Source organism: Paramormyrops kingsleyae, chromosome 22 (assembly GCF_048594095.1).
Source record: "Paramormyrops kingsleyae isolate MSU_618 chromosome 22, PKINGS_0.4, whole genome shotgun sequence".
Taxonomy (NCBI): domain Eukaryota; kingdom Metazoa; phylum Chordata; class Actinopteri; order Osteoglossiformes; family Mormyridae; genus Paramormyrops; species Paramormyrops kingsleyae.
Genome location: NC_132818.1, coordinates 18822511 through 18845427, shown reverse-complemented (window position 1 = coordinate 18845427; position 22917 = coordinate 18822511). Strand labels below are relative to the sequence as shown.

The window sequence follows — 22917 nt, the reverse complement described above, 5'->3', positions numbered from 1 at the left end:
CACAGTTTATGACATCAGGCAAACGCACCAGCAATAATTACTGCACAATCATAGTGCTGCAGGGCCAGTCAATCCGGTAGGTCACACAGGTGACCGCCTAGGCTGCCAACTTCTGAAACTGGCTTTCTTGCAGCCTTATAAGTACTTGTGCCCCCTACAGTGCCAGCACAGAACAGCTATGCCATGTGGAGCGCCAACTTGCCAGCCGTTTTCACTTTGTTTTTGGGCAGGGGGGCCGCCACGCTGTTGCAATCTGGGGGAAGGAAACCGTTGGGTTAAGTGGCGACAAGAAAACCAGCACTTCAAAATGCGCAAAGATCGTTAATAGGACCATCAAACGATTAAATAAAAAAAAAAACATTTTACAATACAATCAAATGATTTTATAGTGTGGATAAACTGCATATAAGTTAAATTCTATTAACAATCTTTGCTCATACTATTTGCCCATCAGAGTATTCAAATTAACGAAGTTAAAGTTACCTAGATGAAAAAAGTAATGGCATGTCATGACTTCAGAACATCTGAGTTACAGGGTATAGGTCTTATCTGTAGTAATTTGTAGTCATTTATTTTTTCACTCTTATTGTTTGCACATTTATTTTGACATTGGCTGTAGCAGGGCACATGGGCTAGGACCTGTCCTGTAGTACTGCGATTGAAGACAGATCTTTTATGTCCATTTGTTAGAAGTAGAGCTAAATGAACATTTAACAGCAGCACATGAGTTTCCCCAGGTCTACTTTGCCCCCCATTGCGTTTTACTGAAGGACCTATATCATATAAAAATCACAGCGACCTCTGTGGTCATCATACGATGGGGGGAACTGCCACACAACTAGGGTTGCAAGCGGGAGGTCAATTTCTGGAAACTTTCCAGAAACTTTCCATTCCATGAGAAGTTAAGATGGGAAATTTTGGAAGTATTCCAAGTTGGAAACTTTCCATAGGAATTACCAGGAATATATGGGAATTGATAGAAAATTCCCAGAAGTACCAACTACTGGAATAAATATGTCTCTGTGGATGCAAAAGGTGTACAAAATCAAAGCAGTATGAAAAGTCTTTGCTTAGACCGCCTACCATGTGAATAAATACAGGCTACAAACTTGTCCGAATAAATGATGCGAATGTTAGAAACCGCCTGGAATTGCCCTGTAGCATAATATAGCCGAGGAACAATGAAGAATAGTGAGAGTCGTTCTTTTGGCAGCTCCAGACGATGTTTCAAACAAATCCATATCCCTTGTAGGCACATAACTCTGTTTATAAGCTGTCGCAAAAAGCCTGTGTTTTAGTATTCTGTTCAGGAATGACACGAGCATCCCACACACGAATGCACCCAGACTTCCTTTCCTTGTCCACAACGTTAGTAACCGCAATCCGTTTATTGAATTATTTGGCGTTATTTTTTAGTCCTTGTCGCGTTCTCAGTCGTCTTCCGTGGTTCGAATTCTAATCGTTTCCTGGTAAAAAGCTCCAGGCCCAAACTGAAAAAGACCAGGGAATGTGGGCCACAGGAGGAAATGTCAGACATCTGTGTTGGGCAACGAAGGAAGATGGGATCGTCACAGACGGCACCTCACTTTGGGCTTCATTCCGAGTTGTTTTCTACACAATGATCGATGCTGACTCTGGGCCCGGTGCTCTTCACACACCCTTCAAAACAGACGTTCAGTGTCCCATTAGCCAGCGCTACACAGAAACCCAGGGCTAAGAACATCCGACTTATGCACAACTCGTACTTACATACGGATCGCCATAAAGTCTGTTATATTAAACATTCAGGTTAAACACAATGCTATGTAATAATGAACAAACTCATGAAAACGTTGCAAGGCTTCAGTGCTGCGAGGAATCAGTGAGTTTGTTGACTCAAAGTGCAGTATTGTACTGTATATCGTAAGTATTACTACTGTATAATTATTATTATTATGTACTGTATTATTCTTCCAACTTACCCACAGACTTGACTCAGGGAACAGATCTCATTCATAACCTGGTGACTCCCTGTACCAGGAGACTTGAATCTGACTTTGCTGTATGCATGTATTGTGGACAACATCTCGAAGAAAAGGTCACCAGCTATCTACGCCACAGAATCCTTCACAACCCCCTTAAAACTAGTATGGCATCTAGATTCCATCTGACGTTGTTAAAATCCATTCATCAGCTTATCTCCATGGAGCAAATAATCTTCTTCTCAGGCCATCAGATGCCTGGAGGCAAGTATCTCAGGAAACGAAAGATTCCAAAAAAAATAGTACGATGCTTTGTTGACAAAAACCCATTTCGTGCCTGATAGAGTCCCAGGAAAACAAGCATCCATGGCTGGCAGCTAAAAAAAATTCAGCTGGTATATGAAAATGTCCCAATTGAAAATACGTGAGTATCTCCTAAACATCTCAGGAGCCCAGCATCTTCACACCAAATTGCACCAAATGGTCTCATTGTGCTCATTTTTGATCGTTTCTGAAGTACAGTGAGTTCCGTTCTAGCTTCTTGATGGATCTCCTTGTGCTCCTCAGTTTCAAAACAACCTAACACGGTTTATATTAAATTACCCCAATGTCCTCCTCTCCGCTGCGACTACAAAACAGTAGGGTTCCTTGGGTAAATATTTTGCTGTGACTCTGAACCACCCCATAGCTACCACTAACCACTTCAAACAGCGACACATGGTGGTCGTTCGTCATTGGTTATGCACTCAGGACAGGATCAACCTGTTCCGACATTATCCCTTAAACGGAAACAACTGTAATTTGTTTTTATCATTTTTGTGCTGCGGCGCCTAATTATCTCAGGTCCGTGTTTCTGGCATCATTAAACCCCTAACAGTTTCAATGGCTGTTGTTTCAAACATTTCGTTGTCTGTTTGCTTGCCATATCTTGTGAGTTGTGTGTATGCATTAGTATGCATGTTCTATGGAGACTTCGAGGGCTTATATTGGTGAGGCATTTGTTGACCAACTGTAGTTTATTTACACGCCCACATAACTCCCTGCCGGATTATGAGTGTTGTGAGCTGCAAGGCCCGGTTTTAGGAAATGCTTGCCAATACCAGGGACTTGATTCACGGTAATTGTTTTTAAACTGCTGTTTCCCAATTCCGACGACTTGTGCAACAATGCAAATTTTAGGCAGTTGCAACATACTCTTAACTTAATGGGGCTTTTCGAAACTCAGGGTGTGAGCGATTTTTTTCAAACAGGCAGACTTTAGTGTGGAGAATTTGGATGCTGATTTTCCATTATTCTGTCATGGAAGAGTGAGGATTAGCAAGACCAAACCTGAAACACTCTATCTGCTTCTCCCTTACAGTCCAAAACCCAGCATTAACTAGAAAGCGATGTTACTAAAAACATTAGCGTTAGCATTATCCAAACATCATCACATAAAATTAGACAATGCACAAAAGTTAAATAGGATCTATGCATATTTATTAAATGAAAAGTGGTCTCACTATCTCATTCTTTGGGCATCTTCAAAAAGCATCACATCTTAACAAATATTTCACAGCTAGATATAGTCCTATATTGTTAAGGACTGCAGAATGCAAACACAAAAGGCTTTCCTTTTCAAACTGAAAAACAGTTGGACTTGTCTGCTTAATACTTCAATATTTCACTTTCCTGATGTTAATTTTCTGGAACCTCGATGTCTGGCTCAGGTAACTGAAATCTCTTTATTTTATTTCCACTAGGGGGCAGAAGCTCTCTGCCCTGATGATGCTCATTCATTTTTCCCCCCCTATTTTCTCTATATTTGAATTCTAATTCTTTTCACATTTACAATAAACGGAAGAAATCCCATATGTGCACAAACCCCATTCCACATAACATGTGTCTATTTTTGTGGAGTGACGGGTATCTAACCCAGTTTAGGTTCCATACGGTTCTGTGAAGGAACAATAGCAGTGAAACAACAAAAGACAGCAAAGGGACCAAACAAGTGAAGCAAAACCATGGATAACAGAGAAACGAGGAACCACAAGTGGGATGGAGAAGGCAGAGAGAGGGAACACTTTTATCTTCCTAACTGCAATGCCTCACCATTTGTTCCCCGAGTCCTGTATCACCATGGGAACAGCAGTGCAGCAGTGAAGGGGAGAGAGAGAGTGAGAGAGAGAGAGGAGGAGAGAGAGCGAGAGAGAGAAAAGGACACAAGAACGTGTGGGACCTGGAGGAGAAGAGAAGGAGGAGAAAGAGAAGGATGCTGTCAAACATGAGCATTGGCACCATGCTGTTGATCTGCTTTATCCTGGCAGAGCTGGGGGGAACTTGGGCTCAGGAGCGAACAGGTAAGCACCCCCCTCCCTCTCTTTCTCCTCCTGCACCCCAGGAGAAGCCCAGAATCAGCTCTGCCTGTCCCTAGCCAAGTCCTGCTGGGTCTCACCAAGCGTTAATCCTGCTGCTCACTATTGAACGCCCCACAGAGGAACTGGGACTCATTTTTTTTCCTGTGATCCATCCGACAGGTGGATTAGTGCACCGTAGAACCTTATTGGGGTAGTTTGAGTAGTTCGGTAGATCATTTTGGTGATTTTGGTGGCCCCAGTCCACCTGCGGAACCTACCGTGGAGATGCTGAACAGCGTAGGGGAGATGACATGGTTAAGTTCATCCGCGGATCCCGGCGACTCTCGCAGCACCGGCATCCGGATGCAGTTACGGCACGTGAGCCCGGTCCGACCCGATGATGCTTTAATCGCACCCCCCCAGGAGTAAAGCCGGCCCCAACGGGCTACGCCATTCACGTGTCGACCCACTCGGCTCTGGTCCTGAGGAGGATGTTGCATGCGGCGGCACACTGGAGTGTTTTCGGACCCGTGGGGGCAGGGGGTTGGAGGGGGGGGCAGGTGTTCACAGGACATGGTAACGCGTGATCTCCACTTTGTTGCTGTTGTCAGTGGCCCTCTGCGTTGAGAATTGCGGTTTTGTTTTGGAATGGGCGGGGGGGGGCGGTTAGACACTCGCCCTCCAGCGAGTAGACTGACGAATCGATTGCGACAAAATCCACTGCAGGACTGCACTGTCGCTTCTGGGGTGAGTGGCTTGCCGGATAACGGAGGAAGAATTTGTTGTTTTCACTGTCAGTGGGAAGTGCAGGACGGAGATGTGGGACTGTGCTGGCTCTAGAACGCTAAGCTGCATGCTTTTGTGTGTAGGTGTATTTGTATATAGATCTGCGATTTTGCTTGTTTATGTTGGTGTTCTAGTAATTTTACAGGTATTTTACAGGTAATACAGGTATTACTGTGTATTTTTAAAATACTGCAGCTGTGTATGTATGTGTGCGTTTGTAATTATTACATTATGGAGACCAGATTTCCCCACAATGTAGTAAAAACTTGTAACTTTTAATCTTGTGAGGGCAAATGTTTTGGTCCCCACAAGGATAATCTCAATTTTATGAAAATCTGTTAATGCAATCAAAAAACAGAAACTGCCAAAAGTCGTGTCTAGTGTTTGATTACTTATCGTTAAGGTTTGGGCTGGGTAGGAGTTAAAGTTGTCATAGTTAGGATTAGGGTTAGGGTTAGGATTACTGCACCCCTTCATCCCCGCCATGCAAAGCACAAGCTCATGCTGTTCTTTTTTTACCACTGTTTGCAATTGTCTTGCATTCCTGCACCTCCACCTGGTATTGCATGCAGCTTGATGCTGATCGACATGGATGCAGAACGTGAGGCCAGTAGAACAATCGGTTTCTACAGCACACTTTGCACCATCCAAGAAACATGAAGTACGAACAACCAGAGCAGTGGGGTTACATTTAGACACTCGTAAAGCACTAATCATATCTGACCGTGGGCCACAATTTTCATCTTTCTCAAAGGTGATTGATGATTATATCAATGCACAACTTGATGCTAGTTTCTGTCTTTCTTTTCTGTCCTGGAGATACAAAAACTACACGATGGACCTGGTAATCTTCCCTCTGGGGTTTGTTTGTTTGTTGAGAGTCTTCTTTGGGGTCCTGGGTAGAGACCAGGCCCATATTCTGTCCTCCAAACTATAATCTTTGGTCTCTGCTGCGGAAGAATGACAATGGATGGTCTTGCGCAGTACAGAGCGAATTAGTTGGCCGAACAGATATAATCTGAGACCAGTAAAAAGACACAAAACCAAGCCTCAAGTCAAAATTCAGGTCTGGCCTACAGAAGAGACACGGTCGAATGTTCCTCTGTTGAACAAGATCGGCCGTCATATAAGGCCGCTCATTAGCTTAAATTCAGCTGTTTTAATCCTCGACTGGCTGCTCTTGCTGTGGTCGGATGGTTCAGATCAGATGGGCCACAATGGTTCTCACAGACCACAGGCTTTTGCATACTCACATATCCTTGGCATCCATCTCGTCCGACTCGCACCCAGTCTCCCCCCCCACACCTGAATTTCTAGTGAATTCTTAGTTGTTCAGAAAGAGTAGAAATCCTCAGCTAATGCAGTAGTGATTGAAGAAGCTTGTTTTTGAAGCACATGGTGGGTGACATTGCGTGCTACCACCCAGGGACTGTGTAAATCCTCCATCCCGTTGGTTATTTTATTGGTTCCAGTCCCGACCTCTGGAGGTTTCAAAGCCATATTTCTCCCGTAACGAGTTCCTGACTGAACTCCAGGGAAAACCCACTAATATTGACACCCATTATTTTTTTCTTGTCCTCCCCGCACAGGTGGTCTTCATTTAATCGAGGTCATGTTGGTGAGTAATTTCACAGCCCTTTCTTGCAAAGGGGCGATTTGTTCAGTGGCTCATTACTGAATTATGAGAAAGAACATGGTGAATCATGGAACAGTCCAGAATCAATAAGTCTGAAGGCGACAGCCCCTTGAGATTAGTGTAATAGATTATTTCACTGGACGCTCACTCTACATCTTTATCTAGAATTTCTATTTGAGTGCCAAGGTGACTTATGTCTGTTTGAGGGGGGGGGGGTTTAGGGGATCAGTCATGGGCAGATGGAAGCCTTGTGTCCTGTCCTGCCTGAAATAGGCTCCAGTCTCCCTGTGAACCTGACCAAGATGAAATGGTTAGAAGGTGGATTGATGGATGGATGTACCTATGGAGAAACAATGTGTTGTGTTGGAGCAGACTTAAGCATAAGCACCTGTGATGGAGCAGAGCTTGTTGAACATGGAGGTGGGCCTTGTAAAAGATGTGGGCGAGGTCTGCAGGTAAGCTGCAGGATCCTATAAAGGAGAACGTTCAGGTGATCTAGGTGGGCCTGATGCTATGGAGGTGATTGCAACAATGCAGAAAAGCCAGCAAGATCTGGACATGGTGCAAATGAATTCTGAGGAAGGAAATGAGGTTTAGCAGCATATCAGGCATTAGGAGAGTGGAGCACAGCAAGACCGGTAGTAGCACTGTCCATCTTCTAAAGGGCGTGTCTGCTCTGCAGGTGGCCAGATTTTGACGGTTCTTGTGGTGTAATGGCAGCCAGCATAAGGAGCATCCTTCTAGACTTAAGACTCAGCTCTTTTCCACCATGCAAAATGGGATTCATGGCAACTAAGTCTGACCTACACATTCGGGCATGGATTGAGAAATTTGGAACAAAATTGTTTATCATAATACAATATATATATATATATAAACTGCAATCGTCTGTTTAAAATAAACATCTATTTGGCTAGTCAACCATTGGCCGTTGGGAGACAAAGAGCAGAAATGAATATAGATCGGTGTCCTCACTGTAGTGACCTCATTGCCCAGACATTAACTAATGAAAAATAACCTTACATTTTTTTATAAGTGCCAGACGCCCCAAATTTATAGGGAGGAACATGCCTGACCCTCCCCCCCCCTCTCTTGCCCCGATGCCAAATAGCTGCTCCGTGGAACAGGGATGTTGGGGGCAGCTTGAGGAACATGAACAAGGCCCATCACTCGCTTCCCGCACTCACAGGCCTCCCGTCAGTAATAATCCCACATAACTTCCACATTAACACGTATCACAGATGACAGCGAGTTTGCACAGGGTTACCGCGGGGATTCGGTTCCGCGCCGTCGTCTCCCCAGTCGCTGTCATCGTTGTCAAACACGGTCACACAAAGTCATCTTTTCCATCCCATCGAGCATCGTGGCATCCCCATGACTTATATTTTGAGTTATGTCTTTAATTTGGCTAAATGATTTTTCCGCAATTTTTTTTTTTTTTTTTAACTAGGGCCGCAATGAGGTATAAAGGTTCATTTAAGGAATCGGATTTATGACCAGAGTCTATTGGCAGCACATGACAAGGCAGACATTTGCTTGGCATGGGGTGGGATCTCAGCCTGCAAATACAGCATGTAAGCTGTCCTGGGTAAAAACACAGAAATATTCATAGTCAGTTTTGGATCTTTCAGGCTTGAAGTCAACTATGGTAATGCACCAAAAATATGGGTCTTTTTGGGGATTTAAACTGACGACCTTTTAGTTATAAAGTGAGAGACTCTACCACTGCCATCCATTACCTACTGGTCACATTGCCGCACCCTTTGACTTTGATCCGGACGGGTATCCCGAAACCAAAGCAGTGTCTACAAAGCCCGCTTAACATTCTGCAAGGATTGTAGTGACCATGAGCTGCGCACATCATTTAGAGGGAGCAGCTTTTCAGATGGCTCCGCTCAGTCCTCCTGTCAGTGGTTGTTTTGTATAAAGTTCCCCGTGTGGCTGTACGTTAGCATTTTCGCCCAACCCCATTCGAACATCTGCTTTTATTTACCGCGCACTGCTGAAAGTTCCGCTCTAAGCAACGCAAATTCGGTCGTCTGATGAAAGTTTATTTCATTAATGACACACTTAAAGACACATCACCCCCCTGCTCCACCCTCAAATTCCTCATAGATTCTCCAGCTGGGTTTAGGATGATCAATAATCCTGATCGCTGTGGAAGAAAATCCATTTAGTTCTGCTGTTACACAACATAATCCAATCAGGGCTAATTTTCTGTTTCGTTTCGAACTATGGAGGAATTGGCAAACGCCCAAATATTTGGAACTATGAATGCTTTATCCAGAGTATGAGAGTTAGCAATTGGGTGTACAAAACTAGATCACTAATGTTGCTTGAAAAAAATAAAATAAAATAATAATAAAAATAATTTATATATAAATTCTTAGACTTCAGAGTTCAGCATTCGGTTACATATGTCCCAGTGAGTTATGAAAAAGGTTATGTGGATACAGAAAAAATTAATAACCATAATGGTAATAGACCCATTGTATGTCCCTATCCCCCTCAGAACGGACACTGTTAGCCAGTATCCCAGCAACATCTTCACTGAGTCCTTGAACCATTTAACGCGTACTAGTTGTCATGACAATAAAACATAATAGATGTTCTCGCAGAAAATATGAGCGACGCAAAAGATGGGTCGCGTTTCCTTAGCTCAGACCGCAGCGTTTTATGGGCTGGCCCGGTGCCAGGGCGCCTCTGTCTTTCGAAGTCGACACTGTGTCGGCATTTTAAAAACATATAAATAAAGGCTGGTTTCAAAGGAAGTTGAAACTGGCACAGCGTGCCTCTCCGCCCACTGCTTCGAACCTGCCGATTGCCCCCACGCCCTGCTCCGTTTGCGGATACACACAATTACTGTCGGCCATATGTCACCATCTTCTGATCCCTAGCCTGCACCACCCACCACGCTCTGGAGGTCCGGAGAGTTTGTGAAAGTCAGTGATCAAACCAAGGTTCTGGATAATTTGGGCGTTTCAGCTCGAAACCACAAAATCATGCAGGAGACTATTAGGAGCCTGTGATTTATAATTGCTCGATCAATCAGCTGACAGGACAATCGGCTAATAGACTGCCGCAAGGCAGCTGCGCCAAGCGGTCAATGAATTCAAGCCAATACAAATCAGCCAATCACATGTCAGCCTGGCAAAAAAGAAGTACTCTGAGGCAGAGTCAATGCAGGTTCAGAATTAAGCGTCTTCAACATGCTACATTTTCAAAATGCCAGCAGAACATGGCTGCAGGGAGCAGTGAGATTAGGCTTTTGCTTTATTTGAAAGATGTTGTGTAGCTCTTGCTCTCATACTGCTTAAATACGCACCTGGGCATTCATTGGAAGCTCAGCCTGTATATATGTAAGTTGACTCCTTGACAGCATGTATGTTTGGATGTGATATCTGCCTCACTTAAAATAAATAAATATAAATAAAAATAAACAAAAATGTAAATGAGATGCAACCGAGTTTCAGAAACCTTGCAGTTGGGAACTCAACACACTCCAGAGAGAGGAAGCCCAGAGATGCTACAATCACTGGCCCTCGTGGGAAGATGTCGGGATGGCTGAGTTAAGTCAGCGGTGAGACACATAACTGTCCGAACATGCAAAGCTCTCCTCTGTACATGAATAAGCACATTTTCACAAGCCCCGATTCACCAGTTTCATCTGAATTATAAATCTGAGGTGCTGAGCTACGTTACTCAGTCGGTCAATTGTCTTTGCAGCAGCAGTCGAATAGATTTTACTCTGTTTACTTCCTTTGGGTGCCAGTGACGGCAATAGGAGGCACCTGGCTTTAATGCGAGATGCAGGGAATGCGAGACAGCTGAGCTTCAGACGTGCAGCTTACGGCATGTCTTCTTGTGGTTTTGGGTGTACTCCTTCCTAAACAAATTTAGACTTTTAAAAGTAAATGTGCCCTTTTAATAGCAAAATTGAGGGAGTGGCAGTTGCGTTCCATCACTTAGCTGACATCATTTACATTGGGGGCTGTGTGTTTGGGTTAGGAGTCTATGCTCATGTCCAGAAGGTTTCTGGTCTAAATCTCATGGCTGGCAGAGTAATTATTGTTGTGCCCTTTATTAAGGCCATTAACCAAATAAACTGGCTCTTATGGTACTGGATAAATGGCTGACCTTGCTCTCTGACCCCAAGCGTCATTCTCACATGAGTCGGGTGTCTCATGGTGAGCAAGATGGGATGCGCAAAAACCAAAGAATTCCCACATACCAACATTCATTCTGCACTCATACTGTATATACAAATGCCGCATAAAAGAGTCATTAATTAGCAGACATTTTCCTGGGCTTATTTAAGCTGCATTACGGTAATAGTGTGACAATAGTAATCTCAGCCTTGAGCCAATAACCTTCAGTTGGCAATTCTACATCCTTCATGAACGTGTCATTTGCTGTCCCACGAAGGTGCGTTATAACCCACCTTTGGCGTACAATCTACCCCAGATTTGCTAAAAGGCAACCAGGAGAGCACCGGCATCATGGCCTTGGGCTGCAGCAGGGTGGGGGTGATTTCCTTGAATCCTTCACATAAAAAAATTATATGTTATTCTGGACCAACGGGAAGCCTGCTGATTAAATACAATGTGCCAGAGAGATTGAGCCAGCAGGAAGTCATCCAAGAGGCAAGACCAGAAAGGTGCGCTGATACATCTGAGTTTGTAACAGTACATGGGAACTAAATATATTGTGTAAGAAAAGTGGCAGGAGTCGATGAGAAAAGCAGTTAGCTAACCGCGAAGACTTTCGTTAAGCTTAATAGGGAAAGGAAATCAGCGCGGGAGTGACCCGTGCCATAGGGCAGGGCCCAACCAGGCAATCTCATCATGCTGACACTCTTCATGATGCCTTTGGCTAGTACAGGCTGCAGTTCCCAGTCACCTCAAGACCCTATTGCGAGAGCGTGCCAAGGTCCACTTGGCCTCTGCGTTTGAGGCGGTAGACTTTCACCCTCGTTGCGTCATGCTGCAGCCTTTGTGGTGGTGTTCTGGTGCCAGCCTTGACCTCGTCAGCCCCAGAAGGGCTTGTCCCTCACAACCAATGCTCACTGCAAAAAAATATATGGTTCAGAGTCATTCTAGGACAACTCACTATATTTAAATATATCTCTTTTCATTTCTAAAATACTCGTGTGCTCGAAGGTAGTCGCAAGCACGCATGACCCTCTTTTCCCGTTCTTAATTTCCAGTTCGGTTCTTTGTTTGTGACTTACTTCCTGTCTAGCCCATCCATAGACCGCCTTGCCAGACATGACGCGTGGCAAACAAGTCACTCTGGTGTGAGGTTTATATATATCATTTATGATTAGCACGTGGGCTAGCAGCTGGGCACTGCAGTGACCCCTCGACAGAGTAGATGTTGCCCAAATGGCGCATTCCATGCTGACCAGGCCACAGTTTTCATTTGCTTTCTCCGCCTCCAGTTCCAGTCTATTTATGCAGCGGACGCCCTCGCTCCTGCCCACGTATAGAAAACTTTTAGAGTCTTTTCACCACAGCTGAAATTCAAAAGTCTCAGGAAAACAGTGCTTAAGAACTGGGGCGGACACCCACACCCACCAGGTGACCGCCGTGCATGGAGCTCATTTTCCGGTGTCTCCTGTTTAGTCCTCATCATTATTTCTGCACCTCCTTGTGTTGGGGAGATCTTGATTCTTTCCCTTATCCTCCCCCCAAAGTCTCTCTCGCTGTGCTGCTCGAGGAGTGAATAGCAGCAGCAGTAGGATGAACGGACAAACATTTGGTTTAGAAATTACTTTACTGGGTCCCTCCCAGTTTGTGATTTTTCTAAGCCTCCATATTAAGACTTTTTTTAAGTCTTCCTCTGGAAGAAAAAACAGGCAACTAATTTGTATTTGTTACAGAAAGCGGTTCTTGTTCATTTGGAAAGGAACAGCAAGTCTATAAATCTACAAGCTTTGTCATCTGACACCTCATCTACTCTTCAGCTAAATCCTTCACCCCTTTTTTCCTCCCCCACTCTACACAGGCACCCAATTAGAGTCAAGATACTATCTCCCATTGTCTCTTTGATTACATCAACATTTCTCATTATTCTCCTGACCTGTTGCCCACTAAGGGGGCATTTTACAGTTAGACAAGCCAAATTAGCTGGTTCATTTCCATAGATATGCTGAAGATAATAAACTGTTGTTGCTAACAATCTTGTCGACGTGATTATGAAAGTGATCTGGGTAAGAGGGCTACCCGCTCTGTGAAATCATATCTGAAATACTCCTTAAGAGACCAAACCTCAAACATCTGAGGCTTCTCTCCATCAGGTCAGATCATGTAGTAATAAAGATCAAAATCTACTTATAAACATGGTTTATATTACTTGAATGTAATACATGGGTTAGTTTATACAACGGATGCATTTTGCAGGCACGGACATGAACATGTACATATGTCCAGTTTATGTTAATACTGCAACTCAAACAACAAAGCTGCAATACTACTGGTTACTGCGTAGTGACATCACACCCATCCTATTTCCATTTTGCTGTGCCTCTTCAGCCTGGCTGTACTCCAACCCTGATAGTGACTTACGATAGTGAATACAGATTAACACCAGCTGCTTCGGGAAATCATGAAGGATACACAGGCCCACAGCCAGAGGCTCACTCTCCCTTGGATTCCTGTGTAACTTTCAAACCACTACAGTCTTGCAAAGGTGACACCCATCAGATTTAAGAATGACACAGAACTCAGGCTTGAATATCCTCTATCACAGTACATCTCCTTTAACCAAAGACAGAGACTCATTTGAACTTAATGTAGCAAAACTAACAAGTTGCCTTTTGCTCACTTAACAGCTTTTTATAACCCCCCACGCTTGCTGTATTCCTATGTAATCAAAACCAAACAGGCTTTTTGCATCCTGGAATTGTCTCCGCCAATTCTTTTCACCCTTCATCATTTCAAAGAACCACACTTTAGTCTAAAACTCAATTTCATTAGTCTAAAGCATGAATGCGGCTGGTCCAAGTGGTCAGCGAATCTCAGGGGTGCATTTTGTTTCCATTCCTGATGGAAAACGTTAATTTCAATAATCCTCATTCTACCTCCCATGTCAGCAGCTGACAGTGCTCAACTGCGGCTACAAAACGCACACTGTCATGTCGAAATTGTAATGCTTACAGATACATTTCACAATCTAAATGCAAGTCTGGAATCAAGCTTGCGTTGAAAAGCGTTTTGCTAAAACTGTAGACACCTCACGTTTCATCGGCCTTCTCTGCAGACTAAAGAGAGGCCTCCGTTTTTCGCAGTTCATCCTTTCTCAACGCGGGCTTTAAAACAAAACAGGGCTGGCCTCTGCAAACCAGCATTCTCTCAAAATGTCCATTGTGCGCTTGTTTATTCGCCCATTTCCGTGAACCACAAGGTATGCTCACGTTCCCAATACGGCTAAGCCAAGCCATCCGGCAGCTTCAATTAAAGGGTTTCACGTTTTTAACGTTTTTTCCAAATTGACGGCAAGACAAACAGCTCACAGTTTGCTATTCGACCGTTAAATCGCACCAGTACACGTATAATTAGGGGACTCAAAGAAAAGACCTTGGATTTATCAAGTTTATTTAGGAACGGGCCATAACAGTGGTAAGGGCTGCAAAAGAAACCGGTGCGATTCGATTTAAAAAAAGAGCATAAAGACGACAGCATTAGAAACGTTGCCAAGCTTTAAGTCTTACAACCATTCGACAAGCCAGGAAACCGACATCTTTAAATTTGGCGCTTTTTTAAAACTCACACTCAGGGTTTCCAGGCGGTTATGCATCATACAGTTTTAGATAACACGGAGACTCCTGCTGATGCAAAACAAGTGTAAGTTAACTTTCAGGAAAAAATGAATGGAAGGAAACCTTCACCAACACGGTAAGCATATAAATATATAAATGTTTGAACGCCGGCTTTCTTGGAGGCCCACGATCAAAGACCCTCAAAGCAAAGCCAGGTTCAGTTTAATCTGCTCAATTTTTTAAGATCTCCCGGAAATAAACGCGGAGCAACAGAGACGAACTCTTCGCGGCAGCCAAGCTGACCACGGCCAGACGCATTACTTAGGAGATTGAGCTTGGCAGAGTAGCCTCTAGACTTTTTTCCCACCTTTTCGGCAACGGCGTTTCGTCTTTCTATAGTTTACTGAAAGCTAGAGACAAAACAGCAAACATCTGTATAGAAAGCGACCAAAATTTAGGGTTAGACGAAGCACTCTGCCAAATATCCGGCGGCGAGCTTGCGCTTTTATAGCCGACGTGACGTCACATTTTTTATGCACCGTAAAACAAATAATAGGTGCACCTCTTCAAACTGCGGTCTGCAATTTGTTGCAGCTACTTTATTATTTAATAATGTCTGTGTAGACGGGGGAAGAACGTGTAGGAGGGATGCACACTAAAATTCAAGTTAATTCAGTTAAGTTAATGCTTAAACGTTAATATGGAAAAGAAAATAAAACCATTAACCGGATCGGTACGTAATTACGTGAGGCTCCGGAAACGTGTATTTTTCTTGTATGATTTTTTTTTTATGGCAGTTATCCTGTATTGAATAAACGGTGTGGATGGACGATGGAGGGATAGTTTTCTCAATATTTTTTTTGCTTATGTGCCAATATGAATATTGTGTTGTTTCACTGGGTGTTAAGGTATTACGATCCATGCTTAGGGCCTTTGTGTCCTCCCATCGCTCTATGTGCTTGGAGTTTGTCAGTATTATAAATAGTACTTGAAGTGTGGAAAAAAACAGGTGCTGGTACTCCCCTGTTATTTAGTACCAGCAGGTACTGAGAGGTGCCAGTACTCTGAAGGGAAAAAAACTAAGTGGTACTGGTCTGCGTACTGGCGCACTTCAAGCACTGATGACAAATCGCTTTTCTGTACTATGACACGCTTTGCTATGCCCCCGCCTCTCTTTCTGTATGTTTACGTGTTGATATCGGGACGTTGCTACTTTCAGGACTATCCACCCCCACACATCATTGTTTATGGTTTGTATATTCTTGGTCCTTATTGGAAACGCGAACCAGTGATCTATCGCTTAATGAGATCTATGCACAATGTTTTCAGATGAACTATTTATTTCATATCAGTCCCAGCTGTCACGCTAGTTTGTCCTCCTCAGTTTATGGTATCCTGCTCTCATTTTGTAGGGAAAATGTTAGGGGAAGATTTATAGATGTAAGAACGCTGAGATTTCCATACATTTGGCAAGGCTGGAAGGGAGAATGAAGGAACCTGATGCACTTTTGTTCTAACTTTCATCTGTTTTAAGACGTAACACATGTTCAATTTAATCACGGCAAGGTGACGACCAGAGACGGAAATGACAGCAGAAACGGACTCATTCCACTAAGTTTGTTGCAAAAGCATGTGAGAAACTAGGTTTGGGAGGCTTGATCTCAATGCCAGGTCCCCTCAGGTGAGGCAGGGAAAAGGTGGCTGGTGCCATTGTCACTAATCCAGTGGTTTTGGGCAACCAATGGAGAAAATCCCACAGGGAGATTCCCTGGAAAAATTTCAAAGGTAATTCTTCAGAACACTTTTTTTCTGGCTCTTGTTTGTTTTGGTCTTCCTTCTAAAAAATTTTAGCAGGAAACTGCGGAAACGTGGCCAACAATTATTCCAGTGGATCTGTCATTCAGTTCATTGTTTATCCGCTTGTTTTGGCGTGTCGAATGTCCGTTTCTACTGGTGCTCGTATATGTCCACGTGTGAATGGATGTGTCTGAACGTATAAGAAAGTGATAACGAGAGAGTAATCAAAACCACGTCTCAAAAAAGATCCACTAAATCAGTTCCTTCTTGGGTTTGAGCTTTCTGTACTAAAGCCAAAATACTATCATGCCAAATATTCTCTCTGATGCCAGCAAATATTTCATTAATGAATGTCTGAACTCTGTTTCAACTCCTTGAACATTATAATGAATTGGGAATCAAGGTTTAAAGAATGTAAAAAAAAAATACTAAGTAATGTAAATGGCACCAAAACATTGGCGAGAAATATATTGTTTATTGTTTATGTGTGCACTCAGTTTCCAGACATACCAGTGAAACGGCTGGCATCTTGCTGCATGGTTGCAAATTTAGGCCACCAGACTTATTAATCTGATTCTATTTGTTAATCTTCTGATACAATTTGATTAATTTACATTTATTCATTTATCTGACACTTTTATCCAAAGTGACTTCCAGTAGAGAGAGAGTTACTATTCATGTGCGCTCCCTGTAATTTGAACTCGTGACCTTTGCATTGTCAGCACAATCTCGTACTTCAAAAGATACATTGAGATGGTTTGGTATTAAAAATATGGCCCAATAAAGCAACAGAAGCGTTTTATTACAGAGACGACAGATAAAGTTGTTTAATTTTGCCGTGACTGTGGTTTTACACTCAGATGAAGTCATATGATGGGATCATATTAAGTTAATACGCGAATCTGTTAATCTGCAACATCGATCCCATCAGAACTTAATATCCCACCCAATCCTGTGCATGTTTTCCTCCCAGAAGAGTGTAAAATCACTCTTTCCCACACTTCCACATGTGTCTCAGACTTGTTTCTATAATGGGTCTCACTTGACTTCTCAATGTCATGTCAATTGAAAACATTTTCGGCCGGGTGCTTCCACAGCTATTGCTGACGTCTGATGTCTGCTCTGTCTAGGTCTGCGGCCCGCTCCCCCTGCAGGGAGGGCCAGGACCTCGGTTTCCCCCCGCAGGACTCGCAGTATCCCGGGTCTCCTAGCTGAGCCAGGATGGGCAAGAACAGAGATGCTTGGGGCCGGCTTGGACATCGACACTCTGCCGAACAATATGACTCACATTGTGGTGAGCAGAGCTGGAGTGTGTCTCTAACAGATGTGTGTGTGTGGGGATCATGTTTATATTACATTGTGGGGACCAAATGTCCACCACAATGTAATAAAAACCTGCTATTTTGACACTGGAGCCATTTTTTCAGGCAGTTGAATGCAATAAAAAACTAAAAATGTAAGTCTTGTATTTTGTTTGGTTACTTATGGTTAAGGTGAGGGCTGGATAGGGGTTTAGGTTGTCATTGTTGGGATTAGGGTGATGTCCCTACAAAGATATGAAGAAAAATGTGTGTGTGTGTGTGTGTGTGTGTGTGTGTGTGTGAGCAAGCAACTGTCCTTTGGTTTTCTCTGGAATTTGAAAAAGAAGTACTGATGTTTAATGTGGTTCTGAAGTTACTTAGTAACGAATGCTTCAAGGCTAATCACATAGACATGCAAACCTGCATTCAGCCAATGAGTCCTGAGCGACGCCTCCAGACACTGTCTCAGCGGCCTGCAGGTTCACCTCTCAGCAGATGTCTCACTGGAGGCAGAAAGCTACGTTTCCCAGAAGCATCGAGGCGCTGCGATGGTCGCCAATTCCACTGCACGCCATTCAAATTCCAATCATCATTACCTTTTGCTTTTTGGAGAGAGTGATCATTATAGCACTCTGGACAAGAATCTGTTGAGTGCATTAGCTGATGCTGGGTTACCTGGCAACGCCAGAATTATTTAGGCATTATGTATACGGGGAGTGATATTGCCATAAAGCTATTGTTGTATGTTGGTGTTTGTTGTCGCCAAGGGCGATTAAATTTGGCGAGCAGTGGTTACAAAATGTGCATGAAAATACGGGACAAATGGCTAAATTGTTTTAGAATAATTATTTTTCAGGGGGGCTGAAGCCCCCCTAAATAGGGTCTCGAATTATCTATGGATGTCACACAACAACAGCTGTTTATGGCATTGTAATATGCTGCAGCTATAAACTACCAGGGTAAAGGCAGGAGTTTGTGACCTGAATGCTGTTGTTTTAAGTGCAAAATGAACCTTAGTCTAGAGAGTGGTACCTGATAAATCTGAGGTGCATCGGCTTCAAGAGTCATTAGTGAGCATTGTACCAACTCACATTGTCATGGCTGGATGGGGTCTGGAAGGAGCCCTCTGCACCTCTAATGCCGTGTTGGGGTCAGATTGTTCTCACATGCCGTCTGACTCACCACCAGTTTATCATTTCTTCACTTTCTGACGGTCATCCCATTGGTTACAGATGAGTTGCTGGGCCGGGGCCCAGCCCTGCCGGGTAATCCCTTTCCCTCTGGGCTCAGTCCGTTCCCCTCACCCCACAGCCTGGCCTCCTGCCCCAGCCTGTGAGAGCGTCCTCGGGCCGTCGTGAGTCAGACTTCCCGCCATCGGGGACCCCCGTCTCCATGACTTGCGCGCCCACGCAAACACAGGCGCGCAGGACCCTCCAGCCTCTGTGAAATGTGCCCGAAATGTGCGCCAAGGCCGTGGTGTTTTACAGCCCCTGCTGTGGGTTAGTAGCTCATGGTGAAGCCACAATAATAATATAAAAAATCTAACTGTATGAAAGATGATTGAGACCAGTGCTAAACATTTTAACTGTCCGGTAAATGAGGGGAAAAATGTGTTTCCTGTGTTTCTTAATGTTAGCTAAGTTTCATGATGAAGTAACAGGTGTAGCTGACATACATTTATATAGAAGAGTTATATACCAAAATCTAGGTAAATGAATCTCGTTTTTATTATTAATATATTCCATCAAGTGAATGTCAATGTCTGGCGACCATAGAGACAGCCGTGCTCTGGATCAGGGTTGGGGGCATTCCGGAATGCATTCATCAATTCCAATCCAAATCGGGAAATGGAACTGGAGTTGGAACTTAAATCTCCCTGAAATTCAAATTCAGTTCCAATTCTGTTCCCCATAGTTTTTTTCCAATCCTAACTCCAGTTCCATTTCCTGATTTGGATGGGAATTGATGAATGCATTCTGGAATGGCCCCAAATCTGCTCCAGAACATTCTGTCTTGTGTCTGGATCTCCTGCCTTCACAATAGGATGTGTTTTGCAAACACTCTTCATAAATTCAATCAGTCTTAACCTTTTGTCAATTCACATGTGCGAGCCTGATTGGTAACTAGCTGCAATGAACACGCTTGTTTAATGGATTGAAATTCAGTTTGTGTTTGGCCATTCCGGCTGCATTAAGGATAGACTTTTGGGGAATCACACTCTATAGCTGAAGTGAGCTTGATACTTTCGCTCTGTCTGGAAGGACCATGATGCACCTGCTGTCTGAAGAGCATCTATGCATATGATTGGAAAGGCTGTGGCTCACTAAGGCTTTGAAGAACTTCCTAGGGTTATTCTTGTGAGGAATGAAATACAGGAATATGACCTCTGGGTAGCTTTGGCATGGTAGGTAGGTAGGTAGATCTGTCTGTCTGGATTTGGTGGGTTGGTTGGTTTGTTGGTTGGCTGATTGATTTTATTCTAAGAGAAAATTACGGTAAAAATATCATGGTCAATTATGGTACAAAACGCTACACTCAACTACGCATTTTTCCGCCTCAGGAGGACTCTCATCGGTATTACACATGGCGAAGTTTTGGGCCGGCTGACAAGCACACAGAAGATCTCTGGGTGGATCTGAATGACCCGCGGCTCAGCCAAGTCCGAATGCACGGGATCCTGTCCAACACGCACCGTCAGGCTGCGGTGAGACCCAGAAACGCGGCCAGGCTCCAGCAGCTAGCCGAACGCTCCGCTCTGCTCATAATCTATTCCTTATGATCTTCTTCTCAATACATCAGATGGATGCTGATTCCGCCCCAACGATCCTAAGACACAGATGAAAGGCGATAAGGAGGGGAATGTTTTGGGAGGTTCTGGCACTTTGAGTTTCTTAACTTAAAGCAGAAGAACATCTAAAAAGAGATAATGAATCAGAAGGACGTCCCCTCTAGGCCTGAACGGGTCATATGTTCTGTATTAATCAATATCATGCCATTCAGATGATAATACTTAATTAGGGCTTTTTAACTAGTAATTCATGACAGTCAGCTGACACATTTAATATGTTTTCACCAATTTGTTCTGGTGCCAAGATTAATAAACCTTTTCATGGGCTTGGTAATTAATAAATCACATGTATAACCTTGTGGTGGCAACTTACTTGACCTGTAGTCACACAGAGCCAAACACCGGCCTCTCTCTCTCCTTCTCTCTCTCCCTCCCTCCAGCGGGTGGCCCTCTCCTTTGATTTCCCCTTCTACGGCCATTACCTGAGGCAGATCACCATAGCAACCGGAGGTAGGACGCTTCGCTATGCAAACAGGCCCTCAGACAGACTGGTGCTGTGATGATATCTCCTTTCACCTCTTGGTGCCTGTAGTCTTTCCTTGGTAATCAGTAAATTCACCATATTGTATATATTCCATTTTTGGAAAAGAGATAAAGCACAAAACCATACTAGAAATACTGAGGACTGCACTTGTACTATTTCTCATAGTCAGCATGCCTAAGTAGTTTTGCATTTTATTTTTAATGGGACCCAGTCTAATTAGTGGTAATTTCTCCGTGGTCACATAAAGCATTACACTGCATCAGTAACAATGAATGAATGAATAAATTATTGAAAAAAACCTTTCCAGTTTGCTAGCATTTTGCCTCTTTGTGCCTCGTTTCAGTCTTTTAGCAAAATTTAATTTCACACATATTGACATCCGCTAATGTGAAGATCATCCGTTTTTTTTTTTAGGCTTGTAGCGCTTGGTCTCGGATCCATTTTGGTTTATCCTCATGCTTTTATGTCCCCGATTTACTCGAATCTCTGTTGTCACTGTAACAGCCAGATTTAGTTCCACGCTTCAAGCTTTATTGTCACACGTGTTCCCGAGGAACATTGTGAAGATCTTGTGCTACAATTGCAGCGTAGACCATTTTTAGTTCCGGTTAGATTGTCTTAGTCGTACTTGCCGGCTGATGTAATCAACACGCTGTAACTATATGCGAGGATGTAACTATTAAAGCAACAGGTTCATGTTGAGTCATTTGTAGGAATTCTACTTGTGTATGTGTGATGTTTGTGGCACCGGCAGTCGGCCCTCTGCTCTCTTCACCGTAATGATTTCTTTGTTGGCTATCAGTCCAGCTCAGGGACAGGTAGATAAAGTGAGTAGATAGGGCGCAGGGATCGATCCCGTGCCCTCACACCGAATCTGTCCTACTGCCTGATCTCCTCGGCCCATGCTTAAAGCAGACGGTCTGTCCTGCTACCCAGCCTTCTGGCTCGCTCTGAGATCTTCCTCACTTTCGGGGAATGACGTATTGATGCAGCTGCGGAGTGACGGGACCCAGGGGAAGCGTGACGTCCTCGGCCCTGACGTCTGACCTCTTCTAGGGTTCATCTTCACGGGCGACGTGGTGCACCGCGTCCTCACCGCCACTCAGTACATCGCTCCGCTCATGGCCAACTTTGACCCAAGCTTCTCCAGGGAGTCTACAGTGCAATACATGGACAACGGTAGGTGGACAGTAGGTGATGGAGACCGTGTCATGTGACCACATAATTCAACAGCATGTTGAACTTGCCCCCGAACCACCCCCACAGGAAAGGTGTTTGTGGTACAGTGGGATAGGGTGCGTCTCCAAGGCCGGGAGCATGATGGGGCCTTCACATTCCAGACTGTCCTTCATCATTCCGGGGCCATCGTCTTCAACTACAGAGACGTGAGCCGATCTCATTGCTTACTGGCATCAGGTCCTGCTCTCTCTCTCCCTCCCTCAAAATCTCACCATTATCTCTCTCTCTCGATTCAGTTCAATAGAAAAGGCTTTACTAGCACGGCAACAAATTTCTAAAAACAAATCGCTCTAATGAACAATACACTACAACTATTTTGTGTAGTAAATTTTAAGTAAATTTGAATAATAAGATTGAGAGGAATTATCAAAATCCGAAAGAAAAAACAAAGATAATGACAAAACCAGACAATCGTCTGTCAGTATTAAGCAGCACTGTATGAAACAAGGTAAGTAGCATCATTGTACAGAATTAGTTTTACTTGAATAATGAACTGGTGGGATCCTTTAGACAGATCATACGCAGAAGTAGATAATTAAAATGACACCTAATTAGTGCTTGTTAAAAACTTTCCTGTAGAGTGCAATTTTTTGCGCATGGTGTGACAGGAAGGGCAAATGAAAGACTAGATAAGAAGAGAATATAATATCACTCTGTGTCACCCTCTGTCTGGCTTAAGTAATACAAAGGCTGTTTCCACACCAGTGTGACAGGTTTCTGAAATGTTGGTGATGTCTGGGCAAATTCCTGAAATGTTCATGTCAATCCAG

General features: G+C 43.8%; 1 protein-coding gene and 1 long non-coding RNA gene across 10 annotated transcripts in view; one reads left to right on the top strand and one right to left on the bottom strand.

Annotated features, from left to right (window-relative positions):
* Window positions 1-3993: 3993 nt before the first annotated feature.
* LOC111855917 (plexin domain-containing protein 1-like) overlaps window positions 3994-22917 on the top strand; it is a 27355-nt gene continuing 8431 nt past the window's right edge. For 2 of the 9 annotated variants that reach the window (XM_023835415.2, XM_023835414.2), the window contains exons 1-6: window positions 3994-4300; window positions 17406-17569; window positions 20137-20280; window positions 20805-20874; window positions 21965-22087; window positions 22175-22293. In XM_023835415.2, coding sequence (XP_023691183.1) covers window positions 4213-4300; window positions 17406-17569; window positions 20137-20280; window positions 20805-20874; window positions 21965-22087; window positions 22175-22293 — 708 coding nt within the window. In that variant the 5' untranslated portion in view covers window positions 3994-4212. Of the gene's footprint in view, window positions 4301-4965; window positions 5045-6682; window positions 6702-14059; window positions 14124-14225; window positions 14339-14375; window positions 14615-15923; window positions 16264-17405; window positions 17570-18668; window positions 18673-20135; window positions 20281-20804; window positions 20875-21964; window positions 22088-22174; window positions 22294-22917 lie in introns of those variants that run through there. The other 7 variants (XM_023835418.2, XM_072705134.1, XM_072705133.1 and 4 more) reach the window with 7 other exon arrangements.
* LOC111855920 (uncharacterized) lies at window positions 10922-12585 on the bottom strand. The gene is made up of 3 exons (XR_002840998.2): window positions 12296-12585; window positions 11619-12193; window positions 10922-11261 (listed from the first exon to the last, which is right to left on the bottom strand). It is a non-coding gene; the product is annotated as an uncharacterized lncRNA (long non-coding RNA).